Here is a 20861-nt window from a genome sequence, read left to right on the forward strand (position 1 = left end):
TGTCATGTAGGATTTCTTTGTTCTTTTTTATTCCTTTCCTTTTATTTTGTCTTACTGGGTTATTTCAAAAGGTCTGTCTTCAAGTTCAAAAATTCTTTTTTCTGATTGCTCTAGACTATTGTTGAAGGGCTTAATTGTATTTTTTATTTTATTCATTGAATTATTCAGTTCTAAAATTTCTGCTTTGTTCTTTTTTATGATATTTATCTATTTGTTGAATTTCTCATTCAGATCATGAATTGTTTTCCTGATTTCTTTGTGTTGTCTATTTGTATTCTTTTGTATCTCACTAACTTTCCTTAAGAGCATTGTTTTGAATTCTTTTTAATAGTTTTTTTTTTCCTTTGAGGTCTGTTACTAGAAAATTATTGAATTCCTTTGGAGGTGTCATGTTTCCTTGCTTTTTTATATTTCTTGTTTCCTTACATTGGTATATGTGCATTTGGTGTAATGATCACTTCTTCCAATTTTATGGAGTAGCTTTTGTAGGGAAAAGATTTTGTAGATTTTTGTAAGGAAAGACATTATTCTGTAGTTGTAGATGTAGATCTATCATGTTAGTTGGGTAGGATGCTTTGGTTTTGTTTTCTTGTACTATTTCTTTGGCTGTAATCAATGTCATCAGTGTTTTGAAGTTCCTCAGTGACGCAGGCCATGGTTTTTCATGGAGGCTGTGTGGCAGTTTTCTGGGGGTCAATGATGCCAGGTGGGCTGATCTTAGGCCACAAGGCCACACATATGAGCGCCATTGTTGCTGGCAGCAGACTTTGTTGATGGCAGCAGTGTGCCCCAAGCAAGCCAGTTCTCAAGTTCCTTGATAGCATGCATGTGGACAAGCAGTGGCCTTGCCACTAGAGGGGGCAGGATGGCTACATTGGTGGTGGCTCCAAACAGGTGATTTTCAGTTCTAAGTATCACACACTTTGGTTTCCTGTATCCTGGGGAAGCTTCCCTGATTCACTGGACAGCCTATTTTCCAGGATGTAGGAGCTCTGTGTACTCATGTGACAGTAATACAGGTACACTGCTAGGTCCAGCTAGCAGTGTGGGGAGGCTATGATATAGGGAGGCTACAGCCCACTGGGTGGATATGGGGTAATGTCAGTGAAGCCCCCAAGGATGAGAAGATGCAAGTACTATTGGGCCTCAGGTCAAGATGTATTCTAGAGCTGGTTATGCTTTCAAAATGTTGCCACATTGCAGAAGTTTGGGCCCCAGGAGGTGGAGAGGACCCAGTGTGGATTTGCTCTTTGGTACAGTGCAATCATATGGACTCCAGGAAGCTCCCTGTACTAGGCTCAGGGCCTTGAAGGCTGAGGGACTCTCCTCTAGCCAGGATTGCAGGCATCTGTGGTGGGAATGTGGACTGCTAGAAATCTCTCACTTACCTTGTCTCCACAGTGAGGAGTCCCCTTGGCTCTGAGCCAATCCAAGCCAGCTACTTTAAGTCCCTCTCTCTACTGCCATCTCGAGAAGTAAGTTTTGATACAGATGTTAAAGGAGCTTCTTGTAAATGGACTGGTGATCAAAGATGATGTACAAACATTTAAAAATGCACACAGTATTCATAGGCTGATAAAAAAACAGACTGAGGAAAGTATAAATCAGAAGTGTGCAGATATCTACCAGTCTAGTGGAACAAGTTCAGAGTGCCATCCTTCTCTTAGCACACTGTTTACTCTGCCCAAAATATATTTATCTCTTCATCTGTAAACTCCTATTTGCGTTTTAATGTTAGCTAAAGTTTCTCCTCCTGTTTTCTATGACTGGTGTAACAGGTTACCACAAATTTGTTGACTTAAAACAACACAGATGAATTATCTTACAGTTCTAAAGACCAGAAGCCAGACATGGATCCCACTGGGCTAAAATTAAGGTGCCAGCAGGGCTGCACTTCTACTGGAAGCTCTAGGAGAGAGCCCATTTTCTAGACTTTTCCAGTTTCTACAGGCTACCTGCCTTCCTTGGCTCAAGAACCCCTATTTTTACCTTCAAAGCCACCAATATAGTATCTTACCGCCTTTCTTACCTCTACTCTTCTTCATCTTCTCTCTTTGACCCTACCTCTACTGTCTCCCTCTTATAAGGATACTCATGATAACATTGGGCCTACCAGGATAATTCAGGATAATCTTCCCATCTCACGATCCTTAACTTAATCCCATCTATAAAGTCCCTTTGGCTATGTAAGAAAACATATTCACAATTTCCAAGGATTAGGATGTGGATATCTTTGGGGGACCATTATTCAGCTTATTATACCTTCTCTTCAAATTTTTCCTGACTTCTTGAGTTAGGTAGGATTAGTTTCTCCTTCTCTGGATCCCATAATCATCAATATGTATCTCTAATATAGGAATTTTTAGAATGACTTTGAAATTTGGAATAATCTTTATACTTAACTGTTATTTTCTTGGTGGAAAAATTGTGCATTTCATCTATACAGTAAGACAGGCCTGAATATGGACCCAGGACTTCTTTGGTTTCCTGCCTTGCAGTGGAGAAGCTGTATTTCTGGTGGACAAGAGAACAGATGGTGAAGCCAGATTCCTGGTCCAAATCTCTGCTCTATCACCTATTAGTGAGAAGCAGCCCCAATCTCTCTGTTCCCTCAGCTTCAACAGGGAAATAATTATAGTATTTACCACATACATTTATTTTATTAATAAATAAATATAGTAAAATGGCTTAGAACAGTAACTAGCATATAATATACCCTCAAAACTGCTAGTTATTATCATTTCCCACTTCTAAGATCATTGAAAAGTTAAAGAGACAGTAGATAAAGCCACAGCACAAGGCCTGGCACACAGTAAATAATCCCTACATTTCACCTTTATCATTATCATCATCATCATCTATATTAAATACAAAAGTTAAAGTCAAATACACTAAAGGAAATGGATTTCAATGGTAGGAATTTACTGAAATGTACTCAACTTTGTGCTAATCATCTGAATTATTTCAGGCTTTCTTATTCTCAGGCTTGGTATGGTTAAAGGGTTAAAAGATACAAAGGGTCAAAAGTGTAGCAATGGATAGGTTTTATTAGTCTCAACAATAAAGTAACAATAGCAATAACTGCAGGCCTTTAAATATTAAAAAGTGTTTTCAAATATATTATCTCATGGTGTCTTGCTGTTAGCTACAAGCAGTATCTAACAATCTAATGGCTATTTGATTATTTTGGCTTCCCAAATTATTATCATCCGTGTCACGTAATAGTACTTTAGTCCTTTATATCACAGGATCTTCAAGTGTTACTCCCTTGTTTCCCAAGCAAATTGAGCTATTCCACTCAAAGGATTACAGTAAATAGAATAGAAACTTGTGGAATCATCTTCCTCTCTCACAAATGAAGTAACAGCAAAATAGTACAGCACCTCAGCTGTCCCAAGTTCCTCAAATAAGTTTTACTTTTGCAAAACGAGCCCTCCAACTTCCTATATTCTGTGTACTGCGTTATGAGCAACATGACCGGCAGCCACGTTTGTTGTAATTTTTTAAATATGTGGAAAAAAAGCAAGATATCAACCATGTATTATCTTAACCAAGATGCCAAATTATCTAACTTGTTTCTCCAGGCAAGCAGCCCAACAACAGGGACAGCTCCCAGGAGCCAATCAAGGTTGTCTGTCTGCCCATCCACTCAGGACATCTGCAGGTAAGTGCTGAGCAAATGATCTTATTCAATATTTTTTAGATCAGTATTTTGTGTTTTTGTTTTTTATTCTGAGAATGTGTGGCTCATGCTTCTGCCTTACATTGTCCATGGACAATTTATACTGGCTTAATTTTGTTTCATTTAGTTCATTTTCTTCAGTTGACCTTTATTTATCAACTTCTGATCCTTGCTGTCATTTTCATCATTCTCTCTCTCTCTCTGTTTCTCCATGGCTTTCCTCTCCATTCCCATTTCCCATCCTTTGCCTGCTGCTTTGTCTAGATCTGCCATCTTGCATGACATGTCAGAAGAGGCATTTGAGTATTGCACCCCTGTCATGGTGCTGAGCCCTGCTAGGAAGGAGTCTGGTAAGAAACCAGTAAAACAGAGACCTAGAAGGAGGAGAAGGGCCTCTGAGAGATATGAGCATGAAGAAGATCAAAGAAAAGGGAGAAGAAATGATTTTCACCTCCAAATCTCAAGCCCCAGATGGAGGGAGCTTTCTACAGATTCTTCAGATTCATCTTCCACAGATGACAGTCACTGGATTCAGGCAAAAAGAAGAGCCCAGGTTAAATTCAGACTGTCAAAAAGAAGAAGGAGAAATAATAATAAGCCATGTGAAAACTTAGATGGGTCTTCTACTCCTAATGGAATTGAGCTTGTTGAATTGGGATCCAAAGGTAAAAATCAACAAGAGACGATGGAATGTGAGAGTTGCTCTTTAAACCTCTGCAGAGGAAAAGGCACAAGGTACCAAGAATGCAGCCCTTCCCGGACTAGAGGATCTTTTGAGATTAAGAGATCGCCAAGGAACCAAGAGACTAGCCAAGGTAGATACCACCACAGAGATTCTCAACTCTTGCAAAGTCTTAGGCAAACTGAAATAATAAAGAAGAGATTTTCAGAAACAGATTCCAGCACTGAAATGCTGGCAATTAAAGAAGGCAACAAGTACATGGAAGATGCAGGGCTCCCGGTGAATGACCCTGTTCAGAAGCCTCCTGCCACCTGCGATGATGATGGGTCTGATAATTTAGAAACATGCAGGTCAGTCACTACAGAGAAAGGCTTGATGTCATCTAACTAGGTTTCTTCTTGCTATAAGTTAGGTATGTGTTTTATACCCACCCTCAAAACTTATCATTTATTTACACTGTTACTTTTATGATTGGATATAAGGTGATAAAAGGAGAAAAGGTGAGTACGAGAAGAATAATGCAGAAGTATCCATGGGTTTGAAATCTGTTGTGGACTAAAATAATATTTCTCCTTCCCTTCCTTTTAGTTGAATAATGATTTATGCTGAGAAAGGGAATAACTAACCAGTTGAGTATTGTACCCATTCCAGTTAAGACAGTAATAGTGCAAACATTAAAAGTGAGAACCTGTGAAATCTTCAATGCAAATTTGGTGAACTGTGAGCACCCTGACAGAAAGATATTCAAGATTTGAGTTCTTTAAGGTCAGATTTTTCTATCAGAAAAAAACTCTGAAGTTGGCTTTAATTTGTTCTCCAATTGTTTGAGTCAGCAGGGTAATTCAAGACTGAAAGGATACAGAAACAAGTCATAGACATATTGGTGGGGTTGTTGGCACCTTAAAGGAAAGGGACCACATTAAATGTACTGATAATCATATATTAAAATCTTTCAACATGTGGATATTTCATAGCTATGAGAATACTTTCTTGTACTTTTTACCCAATGGCATACATTTTCAAAACAACTTCATGTTAAAAAAGAATTACAGGAAAACCCATGCTAATATGTATAAACGAGACAATTTTAAATGAAACAAATACTTTTAAATTTTCGTTTTGTACCCAATAACTTAAGTTGTTTGGAAGCAAGTGAAGATTTTCATTGCTCAATGCTTGGTGGTTTTGGTTTGTTTTTATAAAAGTGGAAGTTACTTTATAAAACATGTAAGCATGTTTCATGTGAATTACATGACCCAGAGAAGGCTACCCATGTCCATTCAGGGCAGAAGCAAAAGGAAAAGTAAGCTCTGGATGTTAATAATATTAGAATTATTTGTTTCTCTGAAAGTCTTTTAGGATAGTCATTCATAAAATGCTCATTAATTTATGCACTCAAGCATCTATTATACATTGGGCTTTATTCTAAGCAGTGAAAATATCATAGTGCATAGGATTTGTATAGTCTCTGACATCTTAGAGCTTATAGTCTAATGAGTAACACAGACACAAAACAAATGAATTGACAATATATGATTGAAATCATGACAAGGAATATGAAAGCAAATAACATGGGAGATCAGAGAAGAACCCTATTAAGGAAGTGACAACCAGACTGAGGTTCAAAGGATGACAAGAATTGATCAGGAAAGAAGCAGGGAAGACCATCCTACTAGCAGGAAGCAGGAGGAGGGAAGAAAAGTGGCAGTCCAGGAACTGAAAGCTTGCTCCTGCGGCCAGGGTGTGGTAAGTGGTGGGTGAGTGGAAGCCACAGGATGAAGAGGTGGAGAGGGCTACACTATACAGAGCCATGCAAAATATGCTAAGGGATTTAGAGGGTATTTAAAAGGAAGTGACACTGTTTGATTTGCATCTTAATGTAAGCTTCTTATAATCTTTAGAATGTGATTTATATGTCTCTTTGCTGAAGAGTTGGGGGATGGGCTAAAACACTACTTCTGGTCTGGACTAAGAACTCTGCACTTGAAACCATCTGTTGTCATTTCCCAAATCTAACTTTCAACATGATTTAATGAAAGGCAGGCAAAGAAGCTAGCTGTAGGCTTAATGGCAATTGGAGAAAAAAGTAATGTTGGTAATTAAAGTCATAGTGACTGGTTCTCTTAAAAGCACTACTCTGGAGATACATTTTCAAAGACAGGAGATTTAACTTAGACTTCTATTAATGAAAGTGAGATCGATGGGCCTATAGGTATTACTTCCTGCTGTGGGTTATCATCTAAACATACCAAGTAAGCGAAGGCTAGGACCGGCGTGTTATATTAGGTGCCGAGGATGAAAGGCAGCAAAACACTTGATTCTTCCCTTAAGTGCCCTATTATCTAAGTGGGAGGGATTGAATATACACCTGAAATGACAAAAGTCTAAGATAATGCAGGGTGGATGTAAGGAAAGAAATACTGAGAGATTTGAAGAAAGAAAAATTGCTGAGATAGGGAATGATCCAGAAACCCCTTAAGGAGAGGTGGGACTGGGCTGAGAAAAGTAGAGTTTAGATTATCAGAGATGCATGGATGGCATTCCAGACACTCAAGGTGAGGGAAATATTATTATCCCAGGCAGGGATGGGGACACTGTACATTTAAGAATTTTACATGGGTTAGAAGGTTTGCATAAATTGATAACAAATATTGTTTTAAGAAAATACATTTTGGAGAAAACATACATGCCATTCCAGTTGTTTATTCTATAAATTCATGTTTTCAAACTGCCTCAGTGCACCTCTCTTGAGCTCCAAGGATGCTGCCAGGAAAGCTGAGACAGGTCAAGGGGATTGTGCACCCATAGCCCATCTGCAACCAGAGAATCTTCATGATTCTCTCTGTTACACAGCAGCCTTCTACATAATATTCCTTTCATGAAAATGAAGATTACACTGCAAAATATAATACAGAAAATCCTCTGCTAAGTGAAATAGGCTGGATGAAGAGTCACATATACAGGGTAGTCACCAGTGGCCCTGAAGGTATATTGAGAAAGGAACCTAGATTTAGGAGGCGTTGTGGGTGGAAGTATCCTACTGTGAGATAACTAGGATACTAAGATATTGGGCAATGAAACAAATGGCAAATTGGTGCTCCACCAGGTGAATAGGGACAATCTTAGTGCTTGGATTTGGCAAGAGCATAACATGGAATGATGAAGGATGACTCAAAATCTTGGAGCCAGGAACAGCAGGAAACATGGGCGTTAATGAACAAAGTCAGGAGAGATCAGAGGCAAGTTGATTTGGGAAAGACATAATGAGTTCAATTACAGGCAGGCTATTTGTGGTTACAATGACATTGCAGGGTCACTCTCCAGCAGACAGTATGAGGCATGCTACTGACATGCAGGAGAGCAGTCAGAGCTGGGTGTGTTTAATTTTTCAATCATTAGTGAACTATACACAGCCTGACACTAAACAATGGCATATGTGCAGTTCTTGTTAACACAATGGATTAGCACAGGGCAAAAACACAAACTAATGGATTAAACTTGAAAAATCCTCTCAAGGCCAGGGAGGACATAGAGATTTGAGAATCGTTCTCAAGGAGATGACAGTGATGCCCAGAAAGTGAATTAAATCTCTCTGAGAGATCACATATATGTACGAGAAAAGCCCCAAATGGATACAGCCTGAGCACCAGAGTCCTCTATGTAGGGAGGAAGATGAGCCCTGAGAAAAGCAGCAATTCCTATGAACTTGCACTCGGCTGCTTCAAACATGCACAGGCAGAGCCAGTCTCAGCCACGACCACAAAGCGGAAGCAGCTCTCAAGTCCTTCTTCCTTTTCTGTTCCTGGCATTCGGTGCCCACATGGACACTCTACCCTTTTTTCCCACCCTTATTGCAGCCTTATTCAGACGAAGTGTCTCTATTAGCCAATTATAACTTAGAGGAAACTTAAATCATCCCATTATTACACTCACAGTTATGTACAGTGGGAAAGTCTTTGCCTTTTTTATAGAAGAATTACATTTAACAAAAGAGCATGAATCAGATTATGTTAGTCCTTTTAAATTTCTCAATGGCCTCTAGGTTGCCATACAGTGGAAAATGCAAAATCTTTAGCCTTTACAAGTGCATGCATGATCTCACTATCAGATCTGCCTCTCCACCTTCAACTCCCACCATTAACCGTGACCTACCCCTGCTGGTCTCTTTCCAATTTCCTGAAGTGTCCAGGCCTTTCCCTCTCAGGGCCTAGAATGGCTTCATATTACCTCTCAGTCCTTCACCAGACTAATTCCTAGTCATTCTTTCTTGATTTAAATGTCATTTCTTTAGGAACATCTTCCTGACCTCCTAACCAACACTCAGGCCCTCTGGCAATCACTTCTATAGCATAATTTTTAATTGCTAAAATATTATGTTATGAATTATTGTGATTAACTGTCAAATTTGTTCACTGCTGTATCCAAAGTACCTAGAACAATGCCTGGCAGATAGTACATGCTCAGCACATAGTTTTTGAATGAATAGCTTAAGGGAAAATGTACTTTTCTAAGGAATGATTTGTACTATGTGAAAGAACAGCACTAGGTGTTGGATTGCCTTACCTGCTCTAGAAATAACATGTAAACACTCTATAGTCCTACACCTTTAGTGGACACCAGCAGGAATTGGAGGACTTGTTCCAATACAGGTCAGAGGACTCACCCCTACAGTTTCTCATTCCCTTACTCTGGGGTTGGGCCCATGAATTTGTATTTCTAAAATGTTCCCAGGTGATACTGATGCTTGTGATTCAGGGACCACACTTTAAGTACCACCGTTCTATGCTACCAATTCTCCTCATGCTTTAGCTGGGCAGAGAAAGGAGAAAAAAGAACTGAAAGATTAGTTTGGGAAGCCAACTATGGACACCCATAATTTCCTATCATATTCTCTGGAATGCTGACACAAAGCATAACCAGATTACTTTCCTGTACTTCATACTGTCACACCAGTACAAGGGCTCATGTCACTAAAACTATAGTCTGACAAAGTCCCACCTCTACCAGGAACTCAGATGTCACGGTTTGCCTGTGGCTGCCATTCAAACCCACTTCCTCATCCCAACTACCTCCGTTTCTATCATGAGTCCACATATTTCCTGAATTTTCAGTTTTGACTCTTGTTCCTTCTACACTGGATGTGCCTAGTCTCCAACAAAGCATTGTCATTTCTTCCTCCAGGTATTTGTTTCTGAACTGTGCCTTCTTTCTCATTCCTATTATACCATTCTGGTCCATCTCTATACTTACCATCTCTCCTTACTCACACTCAGCCTGTCTTGTTCAGGACTTTCCCACCAGGTTAAAATTGAAAAAAAAAAACAATTCAAATGAGCTAGAAATACACAGTAATGGTCCCATCCTTTATGAACTTACACTCCAGTTGGTAAGAAAAATAATTAAACAGGCAAATATAAAAAAAAAAAAATCATGAATGAAACTGAAGAAACACGTTACCTTTAGTAGAACAAAGTAAGTTTCCTGAGGAAATAAAAATAAGGGAGAAATTTTTTAAAGAAGTAAAAGTAAGCCAAGCAAAGAGAAGGGATAACTTGTACCAGGAGAAGGATATGGCCTGTGTGAACACTGTGAGATAAATGAGATGGGGTATAAAAGGATTTCAGGGCCAGGCACAGTGGCTCACACCTGTAATCCTAGGACTCTGAGAGGCCGAGGCGGGCGGATTGCTCGAGGTCAGGAGTTCGAAACCAGCCTGAGCAAGAGCGAGACCCTGTCTCTACTATAAATAGAAAGAAATTAATTGGCCAACTAATATATATAGAAAAAATTAGCCAGGCATGGTGGCACATGCCTGTAGTCCCAGCTACTTGGGAGGCTGAGGCAGGAGGATTGCTTGATCCCAGAAGTTTGAGGTTGCTGTGAGCTAGGCTGACACCACGCACTCACTCTAGCCTGGGCAACAAAGTGAGACTCTGTCTCAAAAAAAAAACAAAAAAGAATTGGATTTCAGATTTCAGTGTAGCCTACTGGAGAGCCAGTCACATGGAGTTCCTTACCAACTATGGTTAGGAGTTTGGACTTTTTCTAATAACAAGCAGAAAGTGTCCACAGGCTAATTTTTAATTAATCTGACTCCTTATATTTTCAATCTGTTTGTCCTAGATTTACATTCATTCCGGAATAGATTTTTTTTTCTGCTTTCATTACTTATCCTGTTACTTCTCCCTATTGCTTTGTTTGTGAAAAAATAAAACTAACATTCTATTGTCAAAGTCCATTCTATATGTAAAAGATAAGCTATTCAGTCTTCGATATTCAAGTGAAAAAGGCTACCCTCTGTGACCTAATGTAAAGCATTCATTTCTAAGAAAGCATTCCTTTTCTTAAGAAAGTTCACAATTTTATTCTCTTCCTTATGCTTTTGTTTTGCTGAGTCTTATGGAAACTATTAGCAACCTTTACTCTGTTCATTTCCTTTTTCTTTTTTATTTTAAATTATTATTATTTCAGAATATTACTGGGGCACAAATGTTTAGGTTACATATATTGCCTTTGTCCCACCTGAGTCAGAGCTACAAGCATGGCTATCCCCCATATGGGGCTTACCATACCCATTAGGTGTGAGTATATCCATCTCCTCCTTCCCTCTGCCACAAGCCCAACACTCGATGAATGTTACTACCGTATGTGCACACAAGTGTTGATCAATTAATACCAATTTGATGATGAGTGATGTGGTGCTTGTTTTTCCATTCTTGTGATACTTACTAGAATGGGCTCCAGCTTCATCCAGGATAATACAAGAGGCACTAGATCACCATTGTTTTTTGTGGCTGAATAGTACTCCCTGGTATACATATACCACATTTTATTAATCCACTCACGTATTGAGGATTATTATGGGTACATAATAGTTGTATATCTTTACAGGGTACATGTGATGTTTTGATACAGGCATACAATGTGAATTAGTCAAGTCAGGGTAATTGGGGTGTCCAACACCTCAGGCATTTATCATTTCTTTGTAGCTAAGTTAATGGGAAATACAGGTACAAATATTATTGGTACCGTGCCAGATGTGAGTTACTTGGGATCATTCAACATAAAGTCAAAAGTAGAGAGAAGGTCTTGTTTCTCTCTACTTGAAGTGGTCAGACTTGGAAAAGGTAAAATGGCCCTCTCTTCATTTATGGGATCATAAAAGGAGAAAAATGAGATGTTCATTGCAAATGAATGTATTACTAGTATGATATTTTACAACTAATTTCTTTACTTGAAATAAATAATTTTAATTATTGCAGTCATCAGTAAAAATTTAGATATACCATATGCTAACTTTATTTTACAGAGTGAAGATTTCTTCAACAAAGAAAAATGTTTATAACACCACATTTTAATGTTACAAATATTTAATATTATTTCCCACAGTCTATCAGCATTTATCTCAGTAAAATTTGTATTTTGAATGAGAAAAAAAAAAGAATTAAGACACTGATACACACATAAAACTTATTTTAAAAATCTTAAAAATGTATAGAAATAGGGCCGGGCGCTGTGGCTCACGCCTGTAATCCTAGCTCTTGGGAGGCCGAGGCGGGCGGATTGCTCAAGGTCAGGAGTTCAAAACCAGCCTGAGCAAGAGCGAGACCCCGTCTCTACTATAAATAGAAAGAAATTAATTGGCCAACTGATATATATATAAAAAATTAGCCGGGCATGGTGGCGCATGCCTGTAATCCCAGCTACTTGGGAGGCTGAGGCAGAAGGATCACTCAAGCCCAGGAGTTTGAGGTTGCTGTGAGCTAGGCTGACGCCACGGCACTCACTCTAGCCTGGACAACAAAGTGAGACTCTGTCTCAAAAAAAAAAAAATGTATAGAAATAGCATTTTATATCTTTTCTTTATATATTTTAAAGGTATGCCTTGCTCTTAGCAGGGTTTTTTTTTTTTAATTGCTCTCAATTTGGAAGATAATCTTTCCTGGAATGAAATGACAGTATCATCAATAATACTGATTATCTTGACTGGTAAATTATCTTACATGACCAAACCAAGTGGATTGATTAATTACCTTCTAATTTAGCTAAACAGGTCACCCTGATTTTTGGAAATAACATATATTCTGAAGGCCAATTGTTAAACAAGTTGTGCTTTGAGAAAGTAACAGAGAAAAATGGACATTTCCCCACTTACAAAATTATATTAAAGTAGATTTGAATATCAACCATGAATTTTCCAATCTCTCAAAATTTTAGGAAAAAGTAGATAGAAGTATAATGCTCACTCAGACATATAAGTCAGTATTTACATGTTATGAAGCTATTTATGTTATGCTACATTTGACTTTTTTGATAATTTCTACCTTTGTGAAATATCCAATCATACCAAAGTGAAAAATATTGAATAAGAAGTATTATTAATTAGACAAAGCTTATCTACTTCTTAATTTAAGAATAATGTGTGTTCAAGAATTCAGTTATATTAAACTTGTGCTTCCTTTAATGAATTTTTTTAATTTCAAAATATTAAGGAAGTACAAGTGTTTTGTCACATGGGCATCTTTTATAATGCTTACTTAAGTCAGGGCTCCTTTAATGAATTGATATCTGTTTGGCAATATGACATTTCTCCACTGTCTCAAAAAAAAAAAAAAGAAAAAGAAAAAAAACCCCACCTCTTTCTTCTTTTTGTCACACAAATTCATTCTTAAAACTATTGTGTGTATTAAATTTAGATCCCATATATATTTATGCAACAGAAAGTGAACACTACATGTAAACTGATGAATATTGTTTGGGTACAGTGCTTTTTGGTAGCAAATCATTTTTATATCTGAGAATCTACTTATGTAATAGCTTGACCATTTTCTCTATTTCCCACTACCACATTTAGGTTCTTACCTCATCTTCCTTATAACAGTTACAGAGTAGTTATGTTTTTATTTCAAATCTTCTGCAGTCATCCTCAGGCACAGGTAAATTTAAATACCAGTATCTAATTTGGTTCAGAAATTAAAATGCCCTTCAACAGCCTCAGTGAGTTGACTTTTGTTCAGAGCACTCTGACAATCTTAAACACAGCACAATGTTCTCCTTCCCACCTCTGTCAGATGCAAGGAAGACTCCAGGAGTACATTAGTTCCCTTCATTCACTTCCAGGTTTATGCAAAACAGAAGATCCCAAAATACAGAAGGTCCTGTGTTTGAAGATGAATGTCACTGCAGACATTATACTGGGAACTTGCTTCCTTTCCTCAAGGCTGCCCAACAAGTGATAATCAAAACCTCTGTATGTTCTTCCTGATTTGTACTACCTTATTCCCATGTGGCCCTCCTGAGCCTCACCTTAACAAATTCTGTTGCCTTTATTTTTGCAACTCTTTGATCTAAGTTAGATCAAGACACTGAGGGTGTAACCAAATTAAAATGTTTTGCCATATTATAGGATGGTGACAGTGGAGAAAATAAAGGGGAAACAAGGAAAGCAAAAAAATAACCAGAATGAAATAGAAGCCATATGTACTGTCAACATGCCCCAAGCATCAGAGGAATCCTGGCTCTAATGAGCATTCCAAAGCCTCAAAATTCTACCAGTTAGAGCTGGAAAGGCCCTGAGAGATCATCTCACCTAGTGGTTCTGAGGCTGGGCTGCATGTTAGACTCACCTGGAAAGTTAAAAGGACAAAAATGCTGCCAGGACCCCATCCAGATCACTTTGGAAGTGAAGTTTCAGCATGGGTACATTTTTAAAAGCACCCCACATGATTTTAATGAGAAACCAGGGCTGAGAACCACTGATTTTTAGTCCAATCCCAGGTGAACAAATTGATGCCCAGAAGATACATATATTACAAAATCCGTATTCTGGGCAGGAGGTCCACTTGGCAACACTTTTATAATCTGAATACACTAGAATGAAGCCAGGGGGTGAGCAACTGGTGCAATTTATTTGCTCTCAGCTCCCGAAGCCATCTAAAATTTAGAACAGTGATTCTCAAACTAGACAAATTTATTGATGGAAATAGAAAATATAATTGCTCTTAGAAGCTTCATTTTAGAATAAACCTCAAATTTCTCATCTAATTGGTATAGAGAATTACAGTTCATTTTCAAATGATACTTACCATGGGGGGTGGGGAAAGCCCTAAATTTATAGTTCTAAAAGTAAATTCCCTGTACCAGTAGGATCAAAATCACCTGGGAATTTGTAAATATGCAAATTATTAGGCCCCAGCCCAGACTTATTGAATTAGAAACTGTGAGAATGAAATTCAGCCATCTAGGTTCTAACTAGCCTTCTATGTGCATCTGATGCATAATAAAGTTTGAGAACCACCGAAGTAGATAATATAGATAATAAGATAATTAGTTTTCATAGAATGTGTTCATGCTACAATGGGGGTAACTGGGGTGCCTTAAAGCATAAGAAAAAGGAACCTAACACAAGTCTGTGCAAGAGAGACAGAAAAACTCAAACAAAATAAAGGAAATGACATGTTTGTATTTGCTGATTTTCTGGTTCCTTTTTGTAAAAAGTACATGCATATATGGATGCATGTGTGTAAATGCATATTGTGTGCTATGTATATATGTACACATATATATATAGTCATGTGCCTCATAATGACATTTCAGTCAAGGACAGCCTGCATGTATGACAGTGGTCCCATGAGATTATAATGGAGCTTAAAAATTTCTACCACCTAGTGACATCTTGGTCCTGACCCTGTGTAGGCTTTGGCTGATGTGTGTATTTGTGTATTAGTCTTTAACAAATAAGTTTATAATGTAAATAAATAAATAATTTATAAAACATAACAATCTTATAAAATAGGAATACAAAGAAATCAAATCTTTTGTACAGCTGTACAATGTGTGTTTTAAGCTAAGTGTTATTACACGACAAAAAGTTTTTAAAAAGGTTTAAGTTTATAAAATATAAAAGCTACAGTAAGGTTAACTTATTATTGAAGAAAGAAAAACTTTTTCCATAAATTTATTGTAGCCTAAATGTGCAGTGTTTATAAAGTCTACAGTAGTGCACAGGAATGTTCCAGACTTTCACATTCACTCACCACTCACTCACTGACTCACCAGGGCAACTTCCAGTCCCACAAGCCCCATTCCATGGCAAGCGCTGTATACAGGTATAACATTTTTTATCTTTTATACCATATTTTTACCTTACCTTTTCTATGTTTAGATATGCTTTGATACACAAATACTTCACCTTGTGTTACAATTGCCAGCAGTGCTCAGGACAGTAACGTGCTGTGCAGGCTTGCAGCCTAGGAGCAGCAGATTATTCCATACAGCCTAGGGGTGGGATAGGCCGTACCATCTAGATTTGAGTAAGTACTCCGTGATGTTCACACAATGACAAAATCACCTTAGAACACATCCCTGTCATTAAGTGATGCATGACTGTATTTAATAGGGACAGGTTTTGACCAAGAAAGAGAACGATCAAAAGGTGATGAAAAGACAGGGAGGCAGAATGAAGGACAGGCGTTGCAAACAGTCTGAGAAAGTTCAAATAAACCCACAAATCCAGGCAGTTGAAAATGGTAAAGATACAATTGAAGACACCCCTTTCAGGAGCAAATAGCAGGATAAGGTGTTTTACCTTATAAGAAACTGCAACAGAATCTCATATACCTAAATGCAATGTCTGAATACACACACTTGCTTGCCTAGGGTAGAGATGTATACCATAGCTGACATAAAATATGTTTTATATGCTTAAAATTCAGATAATGCAAGGTATTCCTGGCATATTGGTGTATGTGCAGGAGGAGAGGAGCCGATAGTATTTCTCTGTCTTTGCCATGACTAAGTATATTGGGATATAAAAGGGAAACTCTCCCTCAGAGTTAACACCTACAGGTTTATATTTCTATTAAAATATAAATGACAGTATGTAGAAATCCTTTGGTTATTTTGTAACCAAACTATTACAAAGGTTTCTCCTGAAGCTGGGCAGGAAGGGAACAGAACAGCAATGCAACATTTACTGATAATAACACATGGCACTTTTCCAAATTGCTCAAATATATAAATCTATCAAATTTATTTATTAATTTATTAATTCACTAGAGAATGAGAAGAGAAATGTGAAGTAGAATTATAAAATATTTTTAAATTTATGTATTTTTATGATTACAGTAGTTTATGGTTATTGTAAAGAAAATCAAAAATAGAAAAACTACTATTTTAATATAAACTTAATTAACTGAATAAATAATCACTATTTAGATTTTGATATGTTTCTGTCTACTCTTTTCTTATAATTTCAACTTTTTAATTAGGATTATATTGTATTTTCAGTTATGTCTCTCAATGACAAGATACAAAGTTCATGCACATAGCTTTTGAAGCATGAACCTGTCAGAAAAATATCTTAGTGGTTTTGCCTAAGTGGAAAATCTGTCAGAATTCTGAATAAACTTTTGTAATTTTATTTTTAAAGGCATTTTCATTTGTTGCCACAAAATTATACTGTGTCTTATTTGAGAGATGAATTATTGGGATAATTAAATGATTTAAGAATCATTCTGGATTCCCTACACACTAGGAAATGTGAATTAGAAAGAGGAAGTAAGGAACCACATTTTTAATCATACATTTGTAATTCTACTGTTTTTTGAAAAAATGTTTTTAAAATATTATTTATTGAAGTATCTCAAATGTAAGATAGTAGCAGCTCTGAAATAGTTTGAAACTACTTCCTATGAGGATCAATGTCCTCATACCATGTAACTATGTTAAAAATCAAATTATAGGCATTATGGTTTTCAAGTAGTAACTGTGGGATAAACAAATGCTCAGAGGCCTTGTCAATAGATTAGTCTTAAGCAACTGTCCCGAGGAGCTTAATTAAAAGCTTAAAGTCAGCTTAGTCTGTCCTTTACCCCCTCTTCTTCCACAGCTCATCCCCTTCTTTTTTCCAAATTGATGCCTAAGTTTTACTAACATTAATTTTGCAAAACTTCTGTTCTCTTTTCCCATTCTCACACTGTTACACTAGTTTTTTTCTCATTACCATCAACTTTGACTATTATAATATTCTCTTTTTTCTTTCTAATCTAACACCACTAGATTAATGTTTCTAATTACTATTTTAAACAAATTATTTGTTTGCTTTTTATTGTGGTAAGAACATATAACATGAGAGCTACCTTCTTAATAAATTTTTAAGTGTGCAGTATAGTATTTATGGTTAATTATAGGCACAAGGTTGCACAGCAGATCTCTAAAACCTAATCATTTTGCATAACTGAAATTTATCCTTGCTAAATAACAACTCCCCTGCATTCCCTCCCTGGCCCCTGGCAATCACCATTCTATTGTTGGCTTCTTTGTGTTTGACTTTCCATATACCTCAAGTAAGTGGTATCATGCAATATTTATCCTTCTGTGACTGATATATTTCACTTAGCATGGTTTCCTCAAGGTTCATCCAGTGAACACCCAATCCTGTAGCAAATGGCAAGATTTCTTTCTTTTCTGAGGCTGAATAATATTTCATCATATGTATATACCACTTTTTAAAATTCATTCATAAGTTAATGGACATTTAGGTTGTTTCCACATCTTGACTCTTGTCAGTAATGCTGCAATGAATATAAAGTGTTCAGGTATCTATTTGAGGTCCTGATTTCGATTCTTCTAGATAAATACTCAGAAGTGAGATTGTTAGATCATATGATACTTCTATTTTTAATTATTTGAGAAAGCTCCACACTGTTTTTCATAGTGGTGTACCAGTTTACATTTCCAAATGTAGACAATGGTTCCAATTTCTAAACATCCTGGAGAACGCTTATTATCTTATTTTTTTTTCAATGGTAGCCATCCTAATGGGTTTGAGGTGACATTTCATTGTGGTTTTGATTTGCATTTCCCTGATGATTAATGATGTTGAGTGCCTTTTTATATACATTCTTTGGAGAAGAGTCTATTTAGCTTCTTTGCCCCTTTTTTAATGTTATCTTAATTTCTTACTCAAATTCTATAGTGGGTTCCCATTCCAACTAAATACAATTAAAGCCCTTTATGTGTGTATGAATGCGTGTGTGCACGCATGTGTGTTGACAGTGGGTAAGGGAAATACAAGGCCCTCCATAATCTTACTTTATTTTTTAGCATGACATCCCACTACAATCTGACCCAAACTTTCATGCTCCTTTCAAACTTGAACACATGCTGTTACCAAATTACCGAGTCCATCCTATTTCTAAGCCTTGACTGAAAAGATCTTCTATGCCTGAAGTATTTTACCAACATACTTCTCCATCTGCCAATATTCTACTTCAATTTCAGTTCATATACCACATCTTCCATTAGGTCTTAATCACTCCCTCCCCAACCTGTGCATGCTCTTTCCCTCCCTTGCAACAACAGTACTCTCTATGACACACATCACATTTTAACTTGGGTTCTGATCAGTTGTGCAATTGTCCAATATAAACTGTCCTAGTATTAACTCCCTGAAGAGCAAAGACTAGGATTTATTCATCTTTGTATTTGTCATAGCACCTAATAAAACCTTGCATTATGCTAAATATGCAACAAATTTTTGAGAGAATGACTAAATAAATGAATGAATGAGTTAGTGAATAAATGAAGAAAAACTGAACATTCTTTACTCAAAGTGGCTAGACGACTATAAAACCTCAATATTTTGCTAAGACAGTTACTTGCCTGTGTAGAAGAATTCATATGCAGAGGCACATTTCTAACTGAATGCATTTTGGTTATCTGTAAATAAAGTACCTGCTTTGTCAATTATCCATAGCAACTTGAGACTTTCTTTGATGTACTGCTCAGCCAGATAAGATTAATGAATGGACAAAATTGCAAGGAAGTCATGGTTAAGGATGAGCTTATAAAGATTCAAACACTTTGCAATCACAAAAAGCTATCACAAAACCAGTCTGAATTAAGAATTTCTGCCACATGCAGAAAAAAAGATTAAAAAGTTATAACTGGATAATTTTTCTGATAGCTCGGTTATTATTACGTACAAAAGGCTTATTCCATGTCTGACCTCATATATTTCCTTGGTTATGTCTACACAGTAAAGCCAAATGAGTTTATATTATACGCACTTTTGTTTTTCCTTTTCATCTTAATGCATGAGGGTAATAAAAATTTAGCCTAATAACTTTAAAGTGGCTGTTTAAAAATATTTCATTTAATTTTGTCAGTTTTACAGACATACACCAAAATATCTCAAAGCTGATATAAAATTAATGTTTATGAAATGCATGAAAATGTAGAGAAAATCATTATTTAGGGATATTCATTCAATATTTATTATCCATGTGTCACCATTATCTATGTGTCACCAAAATTATAAGATAGGATCTGGAAAGGTAGATGCCACAGGGGAAAACCATTTTCCTTGCCCAGAAGTAGACTGTGCTCCCAGCACACCAAGAAAGTATGGATAGGGCAGCGGAGCGATGGTTAACAGAGAAGGATTATCCCGGAAAGCACAATGCAGCTTTGGATCTCTCCTGACTGGGAGGATTTGGCCAATTAGAGCCAATCCTAAAATTAATGAGAAAGATCTATACTATCCCTAAGCACACTTGGGATTTGGGACTCCCGTGGCTACACATGCCACGTGGTGAGTGGGGCAGCCACGGGGGTATCCAGTGTGCTCCACAAGCTCATGGAGGCTTCTCAGGAAAAGGGCCCAGCCCCCTCTAAGACTGAACCACTAGGCTAGGTGAGAATAGAGGAGTATCAGTAAGAATCCTCTGTCCCAAGCAGGATTTAAACTCCTAGCATCAATGGCGTGGAACCATCTCTAGATGTGAGGAAAGACCCAAGAGGAGCAATTCCAATTGGCAGCTTCCCAATCCATTACAGAATTAAATGCCTAGGAATTCAAATAAGTCTTGGCCTCGTCTGCTTCCATTATTGGCACAGCAAGGTGATCATTATCTTCTTCTCCACTGTTTTCCATTGGTGTGGTATCTGATGGGAAGGAAATGAGGCTGATTAGTTGATAATTTTGGATCAGCTCCAGGAATAGAGTTAGGAGGCAGGGACGTTGCTATGTCATTGTCTTTGTTGTTGATCACTCCCTACAGCTCTGTGCAGATGGTCTGAGGTTTTGACCAAGTCAGTGATGACAAATTAGGGCATGAAATTAAGCTCAGGAAGTCATCCTATGTAGCACTCTTTTGAGTTGAACATACTCTTTTGAGAAAATGAAACACTTTTTAAAAAATCACATAGGTATGAATAACTGCCAGTCACCTATAGGCGTTGAAAAGATTTTAGATTCAGAATCACCAAGCTCATGATGATTAAAAACTGTATTAGCTGTTTATAAAATATTTGGATTTCTATGCCATAATTGGGATTTAATTAGATTTTTCAGGATATTTTTTTTAACTCTCAGGCTGGATGATAGTTTAGAATAGTTATCTTTATCTCTGTTAATGAAATCTTGGAAATCTGACTTATAAGGTCTTTCATTTTAATTCTGAAACTGAGTATGGGTTCCATGGCAATCAGAGT

The 20861-nt window shown here is 37.2% G+C and overlaps 1 protein-coding gene across 7 annotated transcripts in view; it reads left to right on the forward strand.

Annotated features, from left to right (window-relative positions):
- Positions 1 to 20861, forward strand: part of MARCHF1 (membrane associated ring-CH-type finger 1) — a 726479-nt gene that overhangs the window by 642052 nt on the left and 63566 nt on the right. For 5 of the 7 annotated variants that reach the window (XM_076010552.1, XM_076010551.1, XM_012735576.3 and 2 more), the window contains 2 exons: positions 3585 to 3664; positions 3947 to 4714. In XM_076010552.1, coding sequence (XP_075866667.1) covers positions 3585 to 3664; positions 3947 to 4714 — 848 coding nt within the window. Of the gene's footprint in view, positions 1 to 3258; positions 3665 to 3946; positions 4715 to 20861 lie in introns of those variants that run through there. The other 2 variants (XM_076010554.1, XM_076010555.1) reach the window with 2 other exon arrangements.

The sequence above is a fragment of the Microcebus murinus genome, chromosome 15 (assembly GCF_040939455.1).
Source record: "Microcebus murinus isolate Inina chromosome 15, M.murinus_Inina_mat1.0, whole genome shotgun sequence".
In the NCBI taxonomy this organism is placed as follows: Eukaryota; Metazoa; Chordata; class Mammalia; order Primates; family Cheirogaleidae; genus Microcebus; species Microcebus murinus.